The 17,686-nt window shown below is 43.3% G+C and overlaps 1 protein-coding gene across 1 annotated transcript in view; it reads left to right on the top strand.

Moving 5' to 3' along the window:
• Positions 1–17,686, top strand: part of LOC145409682 (U3 small nucleolar RNA-associated protein 15 homolog) — a 403,188-nt gene that overhangs the window by 262,607 nt on the left and 122,895 nt on the right. Inside the window, exon 7 of the mRNA XM_080280034.1 lies at positions 12,581–12,748. Coding sequence (XP_080136160.1) covers positions 12,581–12,748 — 168 coding nt within the window. The remainder of the gene's footprint in view (positions 1–12,580; positions 12,749–17,686) is intronic.

Raw genomic sequence — 17,686 nt, 5'->3', positions numbered from 1 at the left:
GGTCATTCAGGATAGAAAAGATGTAGGCTTGTTCACCAGGTGGATCCGTGAAAGGAGAGGAGAGCCAAAGGTGGTGGTGAACATTGAAATCTCCAAGAATGGAGATTTCAGAGAAAGGAGAAATGGACAGAATGTGTTCCATCGTAGAAGTAAGATAGTCGAAGAATTTTTGATAGTCAGTAGAATTAGGGGATAAGTAAACAGCACAGATATATTTAGTCAGAGAATGACAGGAAAGCCGAAGCCAGAGTGTGGAGAATTCAGAAGAATCAAGTTCAGGAACACGAGAGCAAGATAAGTCGTTGCGTATGTATACACAACAGCCACCTTTGGCTTTGAAATGAGTATAGAGAAAGTAGGAGGATACAGAAAAGGGTTTGCTGTCGGTTGCCTCAGACAGCTGAGTCTCCGTCAGAAAAAGAAGATGAGGTTTAGAGGAGGAGAGGTGGTGCTCAACAGAGCGAAAGTTAGATGAAAGGCCGCGAATGTTGCAGAAATGAAGAAGAAGAGAGTCAGACAGTGGTTCCAGGCACCTCGAGTCGTCACCGGGAGAGGGGCAGATGGCGGGGGCATTTATGGTCCCCCCCCCTGGGGACTCCGAGGCTTGATTAGTGGACGCCATTTTCGTTGATTTTTGAATAGGAAGTGTAGTGTGTACTGTGCATGTAGTTTGGTGAAGATAGTTAGAGAAATTTGTACTGGAGAGCATGCTGGCCTACTCTCTGTGTAAATGAGACACTGAAAAAGTTCAGCAAAGGGAGATGGTCAGGAACTAGTCCTGAGGGCTGATGAAACGGGAGCTCCAGCACTCCCTGTCATCAGCTTTCCATCCACCTCGGGAGTACTGCCCTGCTCGACTGGTGCTACAGTCTACTCCACTTGGTAATGAAAAATACCAAATGGCAACCCTGACAGGGGAGGGGGGAGGGGGAGGAAGGAAGGGGTGAAGGGACCATGGTGTAACAGCTGTTCGGCGCCAGGCAGCAATTTCAAACTATGGGAGGGAAAAAAGTCAGATTTTTTCGAATTTTTTGCGGTTTTTGGCCCATTTTGGGAATATTGGATCCTAGGAGGATTATGTCCGGTTAGTGGGGATGTTCAGATATTGGGCGTTCGGATATTAGAGGGATTACTGTATTTAAATAATACAGAATACCTACTTACTTACTTTTATTTATTATTATTATTTTCTATTATTTGTAATTTGCACAAGTGCGCAATCTAATATTTAGCTTGTGCAATGTTGCAAAGCACTAGCGCAAATCATTTGCATATATTTGTGGGAATTACTGTAAAATATATATTGGTATAATTAAATAAATTACTAAATTAGCAACCTGCCCACCACCCATGGTGACTGAGGTACAGTAGGTCATTGTCCGGTAAAAACAGCCTATATTTACCAAGGCATTGGCAAAGATCACGTGATTACTGTATCATCAACTCTCTCTCTCTCTCTCTCTCTCTCTCTCTCTCTCTCTCTCTCTCTTGTCTTGTCAAGACAATTTATTTAATAATTCAATATAGATATACAATAGCATATGTAATTCGTTACAAAAAATAAAAAATCATGAAAACAGAGTATTTAAATCAAATATCCACAGCCTAATAAATTATTAGGCTGTGGATATTTGATTTAAATAATATGTTTTAATGGTTTTTGTAAGGAATTGCATATGCTAATCTTAATAAATAATGTATATTTATTATTATTTGCTAATAATAATATTTTAAAAAATACAGTAACCCCTCCAATATCCGGGTCAGTAGAGCCATAGGCAGGTCCGGATAGTGGTCCTGTCCGGATATTGGGCCCCAGCTTATGGACTAGTACTTATGGACCCTAACTCTGAAAAACACCTATACAACTCCCTCTGGACATGCATTGCACCTATTTAAGACCCAAATCACACCAATAAGGGACATAAAAGACTGAAATAAATGCAAAAGAACCATAAAATGAGGTTTTAGAGGTGAGTTTATACAATATTAAACATTCTGGGTACTTACAAGTCCCTTGCTCTTGGACTGGTTTGAACCGCCAGTTTGCAGTCCACAGTTAATCCTCTGCACTCTAAATTCTAATTTCTTAACACTGCACAACACTGTAAATTCCTGTGTGTACTAGTGGCAAGGTATTGCAGTTTATTCACTGTTTATTCACAAAAAACAAGCACCTGTGGCTTGCACTGTTATGAGTATCTGCTCTCCATCGGAGTTCAGCTGTGACTGTTGATGATGGTGGGGTAACAGAGTTGCCAGATCGCAACAGCCACATTACCAATCTCCTCAACTTTCATTGTCAAATATAACTTTTCATTACCAAATTCGTAAAGCTAGCATATATTCTTCACTAATTATATATACAAGTGGAAATACATGTAATCACTCTCCTTATAACTAACACCATGATGATTATTTTCACACTATGTAGGGTAGCAGATTAATCAGAGAGAGCAAACAATCCACCATCTCCATCCTGTGTATCCTCATACATGTGAAAAATCCATTTGGTAATGCATTATTCTAATTCATTACCAAACGAATTTTTCATTACCAAATTGGCCCACACTTGGTAATGAAAAATACCAAATGGCAACCTGACAGGGGAGGGGGGAGGGGGAGGAAGGAAGGGGTGAAGGGACCATGGTGTAACAGCTGTTTGGCGCCAGGCGGGAATTTCAAATTATGGGAGGGAAAAAAGTCAGATTTTTTTTTAATTTTTTGCGGTTTTTGGCCCATTTTGGGAATATTGGATCCCAGGAGGATTATGTCCGGTTAGTGGGGATGTTCGGATATTGGGCGTTCGGATATTAGAGGGATTACTGTATTTAAAATACATTATCTTTGTTGAAGCATTAAGAAATACTACTACCCCCTTCCCTCCCGCCTCCCCCCACCAGGCACCAACCCCACCCTTGCGACCCGCCCCAGCCTCCCCCATCCATTGTCCAGCCATGCGGGAAGCTCCCAAGACCACGTGTCCGCTGGAAGACCACGTGTCCCTTGGATTGCGCAGTGCGCAGTCCACAGGGCAGGTGCGCAAGCACAAATTTAGTTGTGCAAGCTCAACTAAGTTTGCGCTTGCGCACCTGTCTTTTCATGTGCGCAAGCGCAAAATTCCGCATGATCTCGTGCGGTGTGCAATGCGCAAACAATATCACCAGAGCGCAAGGGTGCGCAATTGCGCTTTGCGCAAGTGTTTGTGCACCTGCCCAGCACTGGAGTCTGGCATAAAAATTTAATTTCCAAACTGCCCTCTTATGGTTTCTATCCTTCTATCTGTGCCTTCATGTGCTGCTTCCTTTCTGGTCGTTCAATAGTTGCTGTTGTAGACAGCCACCATTCTTCTAGATCTATCAGTAGTGGTGTTCCTCAGGGCTCCCTCCTATCACCAACTCTCTTCCCTTTATTCATCAATGACCTTCTGAGCTGTACATCTAATCCTATCCACTAATACGTAGATGATTCCATCCTTCAACCTTCCATTCATTTCCCGCAACGTCCATCTCAGCATTTACTTCAGCAAACTAGGGATGAGGCTGTGGCATACCTAATGTCTGACTTGGATCATATTTGTGACTGGGGTAAATGTAATCTTTTTGTTTGTAATGCATCAAAGACTCAGTTCTTACACCTATCAACCCATCAGAATCTTCCAGAAGAATACCCACTAATGTTTAATAATATCCAGCTTAATCCTGCATCATCCTTAAACATACTTTGGGTTTCATTCTCTCGGAATTTATCTTGGAAAGATTATATTACATCTCTTGTAAAATCTGCATTGAAGAGCTAAGCTGACTCTGTACCTTCTTTACCCCTGCACAGTTGTTGACTTTATACACGGGTTTTATTCGCCCTTGTAGAGTACAACTTTCGTGTGGGGAGGCTTCCCACATAAAGCTCTTCTCAATAGGGTGGAGTCAAAGCCTTTTTGTCTCATTAACTCTCCTCCTTTTACTGGCTCCCTTCAACCTCTGTCTCTTCGGCGTAGTTTTGCATCTTTATCTCTTTTCTGTTGCTGCTTCCGTGATCACTGCTTCTTTGAAATGTCTGCTTGCATCCCACCACCTCTTCGACTGGCGCGTAACACCTATCGAGCAACAAACTCTCATCCCTTTTCTGTCCAACTCTCTAATGCATGAGTTAACCGTTACTTCCAGTCCTTCATTTATGCAATAGGTCAACTCTGGAACTGTCCCGCTGTTTGTATTTCCTGCTTTCTGTGATCTCCAGTCTTTCAATCGCAGTGTGTCCAGGCATCTCAAAATTAATGGATCTTGAATTTGGCTCTGTTTTGTATTGTTTTTTGTTTTTTTCTTGGAAGGAATGGTTTGTGGGCTCCTGGCCTTTGGTTCCATCTATCTTGCATTAAAAAAAAAAAAAAAAAAAAAAAAAAAAAGGCAAAATATATAAGTAGATAAAAGACAGATTCATTATTCATTCACTCTGAAATGCCTGTACATCATCATCATCATCCATACCTGCTTTCCCACCCTAGGGCAGGGTGAGGAGTAGCAGTGCCCAGATAGCCAAAGTTTTCCCAGTTCAATGGGCCATGCTTCCGTTCACTCATCACTCAAGTCTAAGGAATCCTGACTCCATCTGAGAGGTTTCCATCACGTACTCTAGCTTCACATATACCTAACTGATCGAGTCAGTTCAAAAGCTTTCACGTTAAAAAGGACTGCCAAATCACTTGTCATATGCTTCTCCACACAAAATTCATCCAGCCAGCTTGATCTCTTGTCAGTCCCTTAGCCTTATCAACTTCCATACCTCTCTTTCTCACACACTCATTCACCTTATCTCTCCATCTTCTTCTTGGCCTACCTTGTTCCCCAGATTTGCTCAGAGATACTTTTTTCAACACTTTATTGTCATCCATTATCTCCACATGACCATACCATCTCAATACACTCTCATCGATTGTGGTATCCACAGACTTCCTCACACCTCGTTTTTCATGAATCACATTATTCTGGATCCTGTCCACTCTCTGTATTCCATACACATTCCTCAACAGTCCCATCTTCATGCCACACCATAGTCTCACACCTGGATGTTAAGGTTTGCACTAACACTCCTTCGTGTAAGCCTCACTCAGATGCAACACTCAAGCATCTCTTTCTTATCAAGGCTGTCATAGCACCAGCTACTTTCCTTCTTTGTGTCACTCTGTTTTCCACATCTACTTCTTTTGCACATTTTCCTCTCTTTTCGATCATTGTACCCAGGTATTTGAACTTTCTCACTAATTCCAGTCTCTCTCCATTCACTGTAACAGTGGGAGTCACCTTTTATCTCAGTAACCATCACTTTACTCCTTTCTACATTTACTCTTAAGGCACGACGCTCACAGACAGCAACAAAACTCTGCACTAGTTTACCAAGCTCTCGTCTGATATTAGCAAGCAGTACTTCATCATCAGCATATATCAGATTTGAGATATTCCACTCATTACCAACACCATTTTTCTCTCCATTACTCATGTGTTTACTTCTCTCATCACCCCATCCATATATATATATATACTGTATAAATATGTGGACACCCCAAACGGGATTGAGGTGTCTGGCAATAGATAGATAGAATAGACTTTGAGCCCTTGTGTTTCATACCATCTCTGCACTTTGCAATTCTTTCCTCCATCTTCCTTTCATTGTCTGTAATCAACACCAGATCATTAACATACATCATCTCCCACGAGAGTCCATTTCTGAAGTCACATGAGAGGGTCTCAAGTACCATGATAAACAACAAGGGGCTCAAAACTGACCCCTGGTGCACACCAGCATTCTTGGAAAACTTGTCACTCAAATTTCCATTCACACTTACCTGCAAATGATGAGGTGAGAGAGAGATTGTCCAGGTGCTTGAGGGTGCGAAAGTTGATGTATGCGGAATAAATGAAACGAAATGAAGAGGTGAGAGTGTGGGAGAATGAGAGTATGGGTATATGTGCAGGAGTAGGTGAGAATGAGAGGGCAAAAGAAGGAGTATATATAGTTGTGAGTATAAGATGGAAGAAGAACATAAGAGAGTATGGATCAGTTGGGTCAAGGATTGTGTGGGTAAGATTGAAGGTTGGAATACAAATGTGTGCGATTGTGTGTGTGTATGCGCCAACGCAAGATCGTGCAAGTCGAGTGAGAGATGAGTTCTGGACAAATGTGGAGGTGTGCATGGAAAAGTTTGGAAGGAATGAGAGAGTGTTTTTGATCGGTGATATGAATGGCAAAGTAGGGAATGTGAAGGTGGATGGAATAGTTGGTGAGTGGGGTGTGCCTGCTGAGATAGATGAGAATGGCAATGCGTTAGTGGACATTTGTGCTGAGAGGGGGTTGGTGATAACCAATACCCTCTTCAGGCACAAAATGATCCACAGGTATACATGGCGAGTGATGAGAAGGGTGGGTGGTGAACCGAATGAAAGGAAGGCAATGATTTATTATGTGTGTGTGGATGAAAGGATGCAAAAATGCGTAATGGATGCAAGAGTGTATAGAGGTTGGGGGAGTGGACTGTCTGACCACTACTTGGTGGTGGCCAGAATCAAGGTCCAATTAGGATTGAGAAATAGAAGAAGGGAAGGACGGGAAGAAGGAGTATTTGTAAGGAGAGTGGAAAGGTTACAAGAGGATGAGAAAAAGGCAGAGTATAAGAGAGAAGTGGAGGAACGATTAGGCAATTATGAATTCGAGCAGATGGGGGACATGGAAGGTCTGTGCAGGATATTTACAGAAGAAATATATGCAGCATGTGATGTGGTCTGTGGGATGAAGAGAAGACGGAGGGGTGTTCAAGGAACAGCGTGGTGAAATGAAGAGGTGAGACAGGCTGTTGCACAAAAGAAGAAAGCATACGATGAATGGATGAGAAATTGGGGCGTGGCAGAAGTTGAGAGGCAGAAGAGAGAGCTATATGTAGAAAGAAAGAGAGAGGTGAAAAGATTAGTAAGTGAGAGTAAGAAGAGAGCGGATGAGGAATTTGGAAGGAACTTGAGTGTAAATTGGAGGGACTGTAAGAAAATGTTCTGGAAAGAGGTGAAAAGAGTAAGACAGGGTGGAAGTGAAGTTAGCAGGGGAGTGAAAGATAAAAATGGTAAATTACTAGTAGAGAAGGGAGAAAAAGTGAGCAGATGGAGAGAACACTTTAAGGAATTGTTGAACATAGAGGATGGAAGAAATGCGAGTATAAGTGGCTGGGGAATGGCTGGGAGAAGGAGGGAGGTGAGAAGACAGGAAGAAATCAGTGGGATAGAAGTTGTGGAAGCAATGAAGAAAGTTAAATCGGGGAAAGCCCCAGGAATTGATGGAGTGTTTGGTGAAATGCTGAAGTATGGAGGAGAGATAGTAGTAGAATGGATGTGGAAAATGTGCAGATTGGCCTGGGAGGAAGGTAGAGTCCCGGAGGATTTTTTTTTTTTTTTTTTTTTTTAATGCGAGGAAGAAGGAACCAAAGGCCATGAGCCCGCAGTAACAGTTCCCTCCAAGAGAAAAGCAAAATACAATAGAGAGCCTAATTCAAGATCCGATCATTTTGAGATGCCTGGACACACTACGTTTGAAAGACTGGAGATCATAGGCAGCAGGAAATACAGACAGAGGGAGACAGTTCCAGAGCTGACCTGTTGCATAAATGAAAGACTGGGAGTAACGGTTAACTCTTGCATTAGAGAGTTGGACAGAAAAGGGATGAGAGTTTGCTGCCAGACGGGTGCTATGCGCCCGTCGTAGAGGTGGAGGAATGCAAGCAGACAGTTCAGAGGAGCAGTGACCATTAAAGTAGCGATAGAAAAGAGATGAAGATGCAACAGTGCAGCGAAGAGACAGAGGTTGAAGGGAGTCAGTAAGAGGAGGAGAGTTAATGAGACGAAAAGCCTTTGACTTCACCCTATTGAGAAGAGCTGTATGTGAGGAGCCTCCCCACACATGAGAGTTGTACTCCACACAGGGGCGGATAAAACCTCTGTATAGAGTCAACAATTGTGCAGGGGTAAAGAAAGAGCGGAGTCGGCTTAGCACACCCAATCTCTTGGAAGCAGATTTTACAAGAGATGCAATATGATCTTTCCAAGATAAGTCCCGAGTAAATGAAACCCCAAGCATGTTCAAGGATGATGCAGGATTAAGCTGAATATTATTAAACATTAGTGGGTATACCTGTGGAAGATTTTGTCGGGTTGATAGGTGTAAGAACTGAGCCTTAGATGCATTAAAGACAACCATATTATTTTTACCCCAGTCAGAGATATGAGCCAAGTCAGACATTAGGTGTGCCATAGCCTCATCCCTTGTTTCTTGAAGTAACTGTTGAGATGGGCGTTGCGGGAACCGAATGGAAAGGTGAAGGGTGGAGTCATCAGCGTATGAGTGGATAGGGTTAGATGTACAGCTTAGAAGATCATTGATGAATAAAAGGAAGAGAGTTGGTGATAGGACAGAGCCCTGAGGAACACCACTGTTGATAGATCTAGGAGAAGAATGATGGCCGTCTACAACAGCGGCTATAGAACGACCAGAAAGGAAGCTAGCGATGAAGGCACAGATAGAAGGATAGAAACCGTAGGAGGGCAGTTTGGAAATTAAAGATTTATGCCAGACTCGATCGAAAGCCTTTGAGATGTCAAGTGCAATGGCAAAGCTTTCGCCAAAGTCCCAAAAGGAGGATGACCAGGAGTCTGAAAGGTAGGTGAGAAGATCGCCAGTGGAGCGTCCCTGACGGAACCCATACTGACGATCGGGAAGAAGGTTGTGATAGGAAAGATGCCTTAAAATTTTTCTATTAAGAATTGACTCGAAAACTTTTGAAATACAGGACGTTAAAGCAATTGGACGATAGTTGGAGGGTTGGGGGTGGTCACCCTTCTTTGGGACTGGCTGAATGAGAGCAAACTTCCAGCAAGAAGGAAAGGTACAAGTTGACAGACAAAGGCGAAATAGTTTGCCTAGGCAGGGTGTAAGCACAGAAGCACAGTTCTTGAGAACAACAGGAGGGACCCCATCAGGCCCATATGCCTTGTTAGTACTGAGGCCAGTGATGGCAGAAAATACATCAACTGAAGAAATTTTAATGTCAGCCATGAGGAAGTCAGAGGGGGGAAGTGATGGAGGAACAGCACCGGAATCGTCTAAGGTGGAATTGGAGGAGAAAGTCTGTGCAAAGAGATCTGCTTTATCAGTAGAAGAAATAGCTACAGAACCATCAGAGTAGAAAAGAGGAGGGAAGGATGATGAGATAAAGTTTTAGAAAGATTTTTGGCAAGGTGCCAGAAGGAGCGGGAAGAATTCGAGTTGGAGAGTTGAGAGCATTTTGTATGGATGAAATTATTTTTAGTAGAGCGAAGAACAGACTTAGCACGATTCCGGGCAGAAACATAAACATTATGTGATTCAGAGGTGGGTTGGCTCCGGTACCTTTTGTAGGCCTTCTCCTTGTTGCGGACAGCATTAGAACAAGCGTGATTAAACCAAGGCTTTCTTGCGTTAGTCAAAGGATATGAGAAAGGAATGTATGCTTCCATGCCCGAGAGAATAACCTCCGTAATGCGCAAGGCACACTCAGATGGCTCACGGCCATGGAAGCAATAATCATTCCAGGGAAAATCAAAGAAGTACTGCCTGAGGGCCTCCCAGTCCGCAGCTCCAAAATGCCACAGACGACGTTTCCCTGGAGGGTCCACAGGCCGTACCGGAGTGATAGGACAAGTTAAGGTAATAAGGTTGTGATCGGAGGAGCCCAACGGAGAGAAAAGATTAACAGAGTAAGCAGAAGGATTAGTTGTGAGGAAGAGGTCAAGTATGTTGGAGCTCTCTCCAAGGCGGTCAGGGATACGGGTAGGGTGCTGTACAAGCTGCTCTAGGTCATTAAGGATAGAAAAGATGTAGGCTTGTTCACCAGGTGGATCCGTGAAAGGAGAGGAGAGCCAAAGGTGGTGGTGAACATTGAAATCTCCAAGAATGGAGATTTCAGAGAAAGGAGAAATGGACAGAATGTGTTCCATCGTAGAAGTAAGATAGTCGAAGAATTTTTGATAGTCAGTAGAATTAGGGGATAAGTAAACAGCACAGATATATTTAGTCAGAGAATGACAGGAAAGCCGAAGCCAGAGTGTGGAGAATTCAGAAGAATCAAGTTCAGGAACACGAGAGCAAGATAAGTCGTTGCGTATGTATACACAACAGCCACCTTTGGCTTTGAAATGAATATAGAGAAAGTAGGAGGATACAGAAAAGGGTTTGCTGTCAGTTGCCTCAGACAGCTGAGTCTCCGTTAGAAAAAGAAGGTGAGGTTCAGAGGAGGAGAGGTGGTGCTCAACAGAGCGAAAGTTAGATGAAAGGCCGCGAATGTTGCAGAAATGAAGAAGAAGAAGAGAGTCAGACAGTGGTTCCAGGCACCTCGAGTCGTCACCAGGAGAGGGGCAGATGGCGGGGGCATTTATGGTCCCCCCCCCCCGGGGACTCCGAGGCTGGGTGAATTGACGCCATTTTCGTTGATTTTTGAATAGGAAGTGTAGTGTGTACTGTGCATGTAGTTTGGTGAAGATAGAGAAATTTGTACTGGAGAGCATGCTGGCCTACTCTCTCTGTAACTGAGACACTGAAAAAGTTCAGCAAAGGAGGATGGTCAGGAACTAGCCCTGAGGGCTGATGAAACGGGAGCTCCAGCACTCCCTGTCATCAGCTTTCCATCCACCTCGGGAGTACTGCCCTGCTCGACTGGTGCTACAGTCTACTCCAGGTATAATTATTCCCTTGTACAAAGGAAAAGGGGAAAAAGAAGTGTGTGGTAATCATAGGGGCATATGTCTTCTTAGTATAATAGGAAAGGTGTATGGTAGGATACTTATTGACAGAGTTAGAGAAAGAACAGAGGAATTAGTTGGAGAAGAACAGGGAGGCTTTAGGAAGGGAAGAGGTTGTGTAGATCAGATATTCATTCTTAGATCTTTAGTGGATAAGTTTCTAGAGAAGGGAAAGAAGTTGTATGGAGCTTTCATGGATTTAGAGAAAGCATACAGGGTGGATAGACAAGAATTATGGAAAGTATTAAGAATATATGGAGTAGATGGGAAGTTGGTGAATGCTGTGACGAGTATGTATGATGGTGGTAAGGCTGCAGTGCATGTGGATGGTGAACTGAGTGAATTTTTCTCTTTGAAGGTTGGGTTGAAACAGGGATGTGTCATGTCTCCATGGTTGTTCAATCTGTACATGGATGGGGTAATAAAAGAGGTACAAGGTAGGACAGTGGATGTTGGAGTGGCCCTGGTGAGAGAGGGTAGTGTTTGGAAACTCCCTGTACTGTTGTTTGCAGATGATACTGTGTTGTTGAGTGAAGACGAAATGGAGCTGCAAGGCTTGGTGGATGAGTTTGGGAGAGTGTGCAAGAAACGGAATCTAAAGGTGAATGTAGGGAAGAGTAAAGTGATGGTCTTTGAGAGAGGTGAAGTCAGTGAATGTACAGCGAGGTTGGATGGTGAGGAATTAGAAAATGTGAGTACATTTAAGTACTTGGGTAGTGTGATGAGTAAGGATGGAGGTTTGGAGGGTGAAGTGCTTGAAAGGGTACAGCAGGGAAGAAAGGTTGCTGGTTCTTTGAAAGCAGTGATAAGAAACAGGGAAGTGAGCATGGAAGTGAAAAAGTTACTACATGACAGTATTGTGATACCAACTCTAACGTATGGAAGTGAAGCTTGGACGTTGCTGGAAGGACACAAGTCAAGAGTGAGAGCAGTGGAAATGAGTTATTTAAGAGGAGCCTGTGGAGTCACATGGAGAGACAGGCTGACAAATGAGGATATAAAGGAGCGTTGTGGTGTGGATGTGGACGTGATAGGAAGCGTTAGGAGGAATACACTGAGGTGGTTTAGCCATGTGGAGAGGATGGAGGGTGAAAGACTGACGAAGAGAGTGTATGTGAGTGAGGTGGAGGGGAGAAGAGGGAAGGGGAGGCCGAGCATGAGATGGAGGGATGGGGTGGAGAGGTATATGAGAGAGGGGGGTGTGAGTTGGGAGCAGGGCAGTGAAATGGCAGGGGACAGGGCGACGTGAAGGCGATTTGTTTGTGGCCACCCCGAACGGGATTGAGGCGTCTGGCAATAGATAGATAGTATGCAGTATGTATATATATGTGGTAGGTGGTGGCAACCATCATCCACTCACCTGATGTAGTGCTGCCGACTTCTTCCTTAGCCTTTATCATTCCTTTTCTGTGCCTGCCCTCCTCTCTTCCTATTTCTCCCATCTTTCCTTTCACTTCTTATTGCTTTGCTTTTCTTTACAGGTGGCTTTACATTGAGTGACAAGCCAAATGGTTTCCTGTAAGCCAAGAAACTATTTTCCGCGCTGGGTGGTAACCATATAACCAAACCATACATGCTCCCTACGTGTCAACAAGTGGGTTGGTGGAGGGTTAGTGCCCCTCCCCGTAAAACAAATAACTCAAATTCAAATGGCCACCCCTTAGGGGATTATGGCATCTGGGAGCAGATAGATAGATAGATAGATATATGCCTGAACATAGTCCATTAAATGGTTTATTGTCTCATACTTGAACTGTACTCCATGACAGCCTGGAGATTCGACTGTCATTGTAGGTATGATATCTTCAGGCTCGGGTCTTCTCTCCTTCCAACACCGTCATCATCAAGAAACACCAACCCAGGACACCAAGAAAAATGTTCAGAAAGCACCACGGAAAACCATTCCAGATGATATCATCATGCTACCTGGAGATGTGGTAAGGGAGATTGCATTACACACCATTCAGTACTTTTTTGTTTAATGCAGAAAGAAAGAACCCAAGGTTGACAGCTTAAAAAAATTTATTCTCTCCATGGAAGACTGAGCAAAATTAAATTCAAATTCAGAATCCATTCACTGTGAGATCCCTGGACACGCTGTTAGATTGAGGGTCATAAGCAGCAGGGAAAGCAGAATGAGGAATACAGTTCTATGGTTGATCAGTTGCATATATGGACACTTGTGAGTGCCAGTTAACTATTACATTAGAGAGTTACAGCTGTATGCTTAAAGCTCATATAAGGCCTTTCCTAAGGGCCCTGTATAAAATGGTATGCTAAAACTTCAAGTAGGGAAGGATTTCCCTCAGTTGGTAGGGATTGTTCCAATATCTTTTAAGGGGAAACATGCTATAACTTTGGCAGACCATATAGTTAATGATTTGGAACAAAATAGCTCTGTACCTGCAGAACACATGGAATAATGTAAATGGTTTATGTAAAAAATATTCCTGATCACCAGTTGGTTGTGAAAGCCAGGGTGCAGATGCAATGGGTAAATAAAAGGAGAGAGGCGGGAGGAAGTAGCCCATGTTAAGAGGATTGAAAAGTTTCAGGAGGTTGAAAAAGAGGTAGAATATAAGAGAGTAGTGGAGAAGAGTTTGGGTAAATATGATGTGGAGTAGATGGGGGAGGTGGAAGGTGTGTGCAAGATAATCACAGAAGAAGTATGTCCAGCATGTGAAGTGGTGTGTGGTGTGAAGTGAAAAAAGGGGGTGCAAGGAACAGCATTGTGGAATGAAGAGGTGAAGCAAGCTGTGGTGCAAAAGAAGAAAGCATATAGTTAGTGGATGTGAAGCAGAGGCTCTGAAGTTGTGAGAGGGAATAGAGAATTATATGTAGAGAAGAAAAGTGAGTTGAAAAGATTAGTAAGAAGACAGTGGACGAAGAAATTGAAAGGAATTTGACTATAAAGTGAAGGGAATGTAAGAAGGTCTGGAGGAAGGTAAAGAGAGTTAGACAGGGAGATAAAGAAGGTAGTAGGGGAGTCTATATATATATAAAAGAGCTGCATTGTTTATTTGTTTGTCCTTCAGTCATGCCCAAACCAAGGGCCAGAGACCACCAGACCCATATATATTCTAAATCAGGGTGATCCAAGAATGGTTTTAGGGAGGGGTCAAAATTAAGATCTGGTTTATTTGAGGTCACCAGTAGAGTGTTTGCCTTTTTGGCTCTGGCAGTGCCGGGTCCCCTTGCAGCCAAATTTTTGGCGTGGAGACTTATTTGATCTCCAGTTCAGACATAGGCTACGTGAGGTTGACCTCCAAGGTCATTTGAGGACACTGGTCGGAGGCCATTTGAGGTCACCAGTAAACATGCTCAAAAGACTGGACCTAGCAACCCACTTTTTGGCATGGAGACTCACATGACCTCCAGTTTAGACATAGGCTCTGTGAGGTTGACCTCCGAGGCCATTTGAAGTCACCGATCGGAGAACATTTGAGGTCACCAGTAATGCATGCTTGAATGACTGGACCCAGCAGTCCAATTTTCAGCAGGGAGACTCACATGACCTCAAGTTACGACATCAGCTATGTGAGGTTGACCTCTAAGGTCATTTGAGGTCACCAGTTGGAGGGCATTTGAGGTCACCAGTAATAGTAAACAAGTGCACACAAATACAGTGCATTATTCTGCGAAAGTTGAAATAGAAAATTCCTGGACCTCTTATAATCCCTCTTCAGAAGCATAAGAGGTACATGGTCTTTCTAAAGAAAGATTGAACTAGAACAAATAGGATTAGAGAGTTCGCCTTTTTGGCCCAGCAACGTCGGGTACCACTGCTAGTGGAGAAAGGAGAAAAAGTGAGCAGATGGAGAGAACACTTCAAGGAATTCTTAAGCACAGAGAATGAAAGTAATGCGAGTATAAGTGACTGGGGAATTACTGGGCAAAGGAGAGAGATGAGAAGGGAGGAAGTGGTCAGGAAGGTGGAAGTAGTGGAGGCAATGAAGAAAGTCAAAGTGGGGAAATCCCCAGGAAGTTATAGAGAGTCAGGTGAAGAGCTGAAGCACGGGGGAGAGATAGTAGTAGAATGGATATGAAAGATGTGGAGATTGGCCTGAAAGGAAGGTAGAGTCCCGGAGAATTGGAAGTCGGGTTTAATTATACCTCTGTACAAAGGGGAAGGGGAAAAAGAAGTTTATGGTAATTATAGGGGCATTTGTCATCTTTGTGTAATCTATCTATCTATTTATATACCTAGGCTGCTTCCCCCAAGGAAAGGGAGGTAGCCGAGACATGATGACACACTCCCCATTTACTCATCCATTCAAACACATTCATTCGCATCTTAGCCCCAAAGGGGAGAATAGGAAAAGTATATGGTAGGATACATAATGCAGAGTTAGGGAAATCACAGAGGAATTAGTCCGAGAAGAATGGGGAGGTTTTAGGAAGGGAAGAGGTTGTGCAGATCAGATATTAATCCTTAGGTCTTTACTGGAAAAGATTCTGGAGAAGGGAAAGAAGTTGTATGCAGCCTTCATGGATTTGGAGAAAGCATATGACAGGGTGGATAGACTAGGAATGTGGAAAATATTAAGATTATATGGAGTAAATGGGAAGCTGTTGAATGCCATGAAGAGTATATATGAAGATGGTGGGAATGCAGTGCATGTGGATGGTGATGTAAGTGAATTTTTCTATCTGTATGTTGGATTGAAACAGGGATGTGTCATGTCTCAGTGGTTGTTCAGTGTGTATGTGGATGGAGCTATAAAAAAGGTACAAGGTAGAGCAGTGGATGCTGGAGCGACTGTAAAGAGAGATGGCAGCGTTTGGAAACTTCCTGTTCTTTTTTTTGCAGATGATACTGTATTCTTAGCCCTGGAACGTTATTGTCCGCTCTGTGTACGGTGACATTGTCATCTGACATGACACACCCAATTTTGGATAATCAGTAACAATAGAATGCAATTACTTTAGAATAACAAGTAGATTCCTGTAATGTTAAACATTCCAACTGTATATTAACCCCTAAATGGCCTCTGGCATTGAACAACACTTTACCATAAACATACCGGTGACATCGAATTAGTGTGAGCAATAGAAAACTACATTTATGGGAGAGGAACGAAGGTCATTTGTATGTTTACCCAACCCCACTCTATCATCTCAAGCACTCAGGCGGACGCTTTTTCTCGGATGTTTTCCCCATATGTTTTTACGGTAATGGCACATGCGTGGTGGGTTTTATGTTATCTTCTGCTCTTCTGCGAATCATAGTGAATCACAGGATGGGTTTATTAAGCTAAAAAACACATTGCCAGGCACACCAGATGATTCTCTTCACACTTGTAAGAAAAATAAATCAATTTTAGAACTTTGAAAAAATGGTCCTGGGGCCGGCCATTGAAAGGTTAAATGCCCAAACAACATTAGCCCTTCGAGATTCCGATGATGGTTTTGAGCATGATTTCAAATCCAACTTCTGAGATTTCGATGGCACTTTCAATAGTCATTTTAAGATAATTTTGTAAAATATTCACCATACTGTACAGCTACCGCAAATTGACTTAGGACCTCCCCCATAAGGTAATAAAAAACACAGAAATCATATCGCAATGTTTGTTCATGAAATGCCATTACATTTATCAGTTCAGTCTTGAGGACGTCCAGATTGGGTGTCTTCTTCTCTGCCATGATTTTCTTCATTTTTGCCCAGCAGTTTTCTATTGGATTTAGATCTGGACTGTTGCCAGGCCAGTTGAGGACCTCAATCTGATTATCCTGAAGCCATTCTTGACTTGTGACATGGAGCTGAATCATGCATGAAAATGTCGCACCCATGAATAGCAAAAAAGTTTAACAAATGATCTTTCAGCACTTAAATGTACCGGCCACCATTCATCATCGAGTTCTTAGGAAAGAGTAGAGGCCTCCCCTTCCCATTTCACCTGAGAAATACCCCCATACCACTACTGATTGTGGGTGCTTAACAGTACCTGAAAGACTTGAAATGTGCTTTCTTTGGAAAAAAATAACTTGTCACCACTCATCCAACGTCCAGTGTGCATACTTCTTGGCAAACTGAATGCACTGCATCTTCATGCGGTCAGAGAGAAGCGGTTGCTTGGCTGCGGTGCAGCTTAGCAAACCCAGCTTCTTCTGCAAGCGGTGTTTAATAGTTCGAATTGAGATGTCTTGTAATAGTTGTGGATGCATTCTCTTGAATTCTGCTGCTGTCAGTCGAGGATTCTTGATTATTTCCCTCTTCAGAAGTGTATCTGTACCTCTGGAAGTCATCCTCTTCTTTCCACTGCCATGCTTGTGCTGTGGTACGACATCAGGTGGCAGGCCGCGCATTGCAGCAAGAATCTTCATGACGGTTGACTTTGTGCGTCCAGTACGTTCACAGATCGTGTTGATATGGACATTGTCCTGCCTTCATGCAATGATACGGACCCCCTCATCTCTTGAGCAGTACTTTCCAGGCATGACAACTCGACTCTAGGAAAATAACAGAGCAGAGAGCAATGCACATGAAAAGAAAGGGAGGTGTATGCTCAGAGTGACGGGAACATATTCACTGACGTGCTGAGTGTTTCACCACCTTCCACCAACACCAGAGGAGTTGCCAGTTACTTCTTGCCCCAAAAATGCACTTGGTAGAGGTGGAAGCAAAGACAGACAACTCTCACATAGCAAGTTTGTGTTTAGGACCTAAGTCAGTTTGCCGTGGGTGTAATTTGCATTTATTTGTCATAACAAAGAAACTCTGGCATGATGTCGTGGGATGGTTGCTTTGTACATGGTGAGCAGTGCGCGTGTGGTATGACTCATGGCTTTGTCTTAGGGCAGGAAACAAAGGCAGTTGTGCTGTAGCTGTTGTGACGGTCGGAGATCGCGTAATTACCTTGTACGTTTCCAAG

Source organism: Coenobita brevimanus, chromosome 82, assembly GCF_032717465.1.
Source record: "Coenobita brevimanus isolate Jiangsu-jjx chromosome 82, ASM3271746v2, whole genome shotgun sequence".
NCBI lineage: Eukaryota > Metazoa > Arthropoda > Malacostraca > Decapoda > Coenobitidae > Coenobita > Coenobita brevimanus.
The sequence above is the reverse complement of the archived record's forward strand: the minus strand, read 5'-3'. Positions and strand labels throughout refer to the sequence as shown.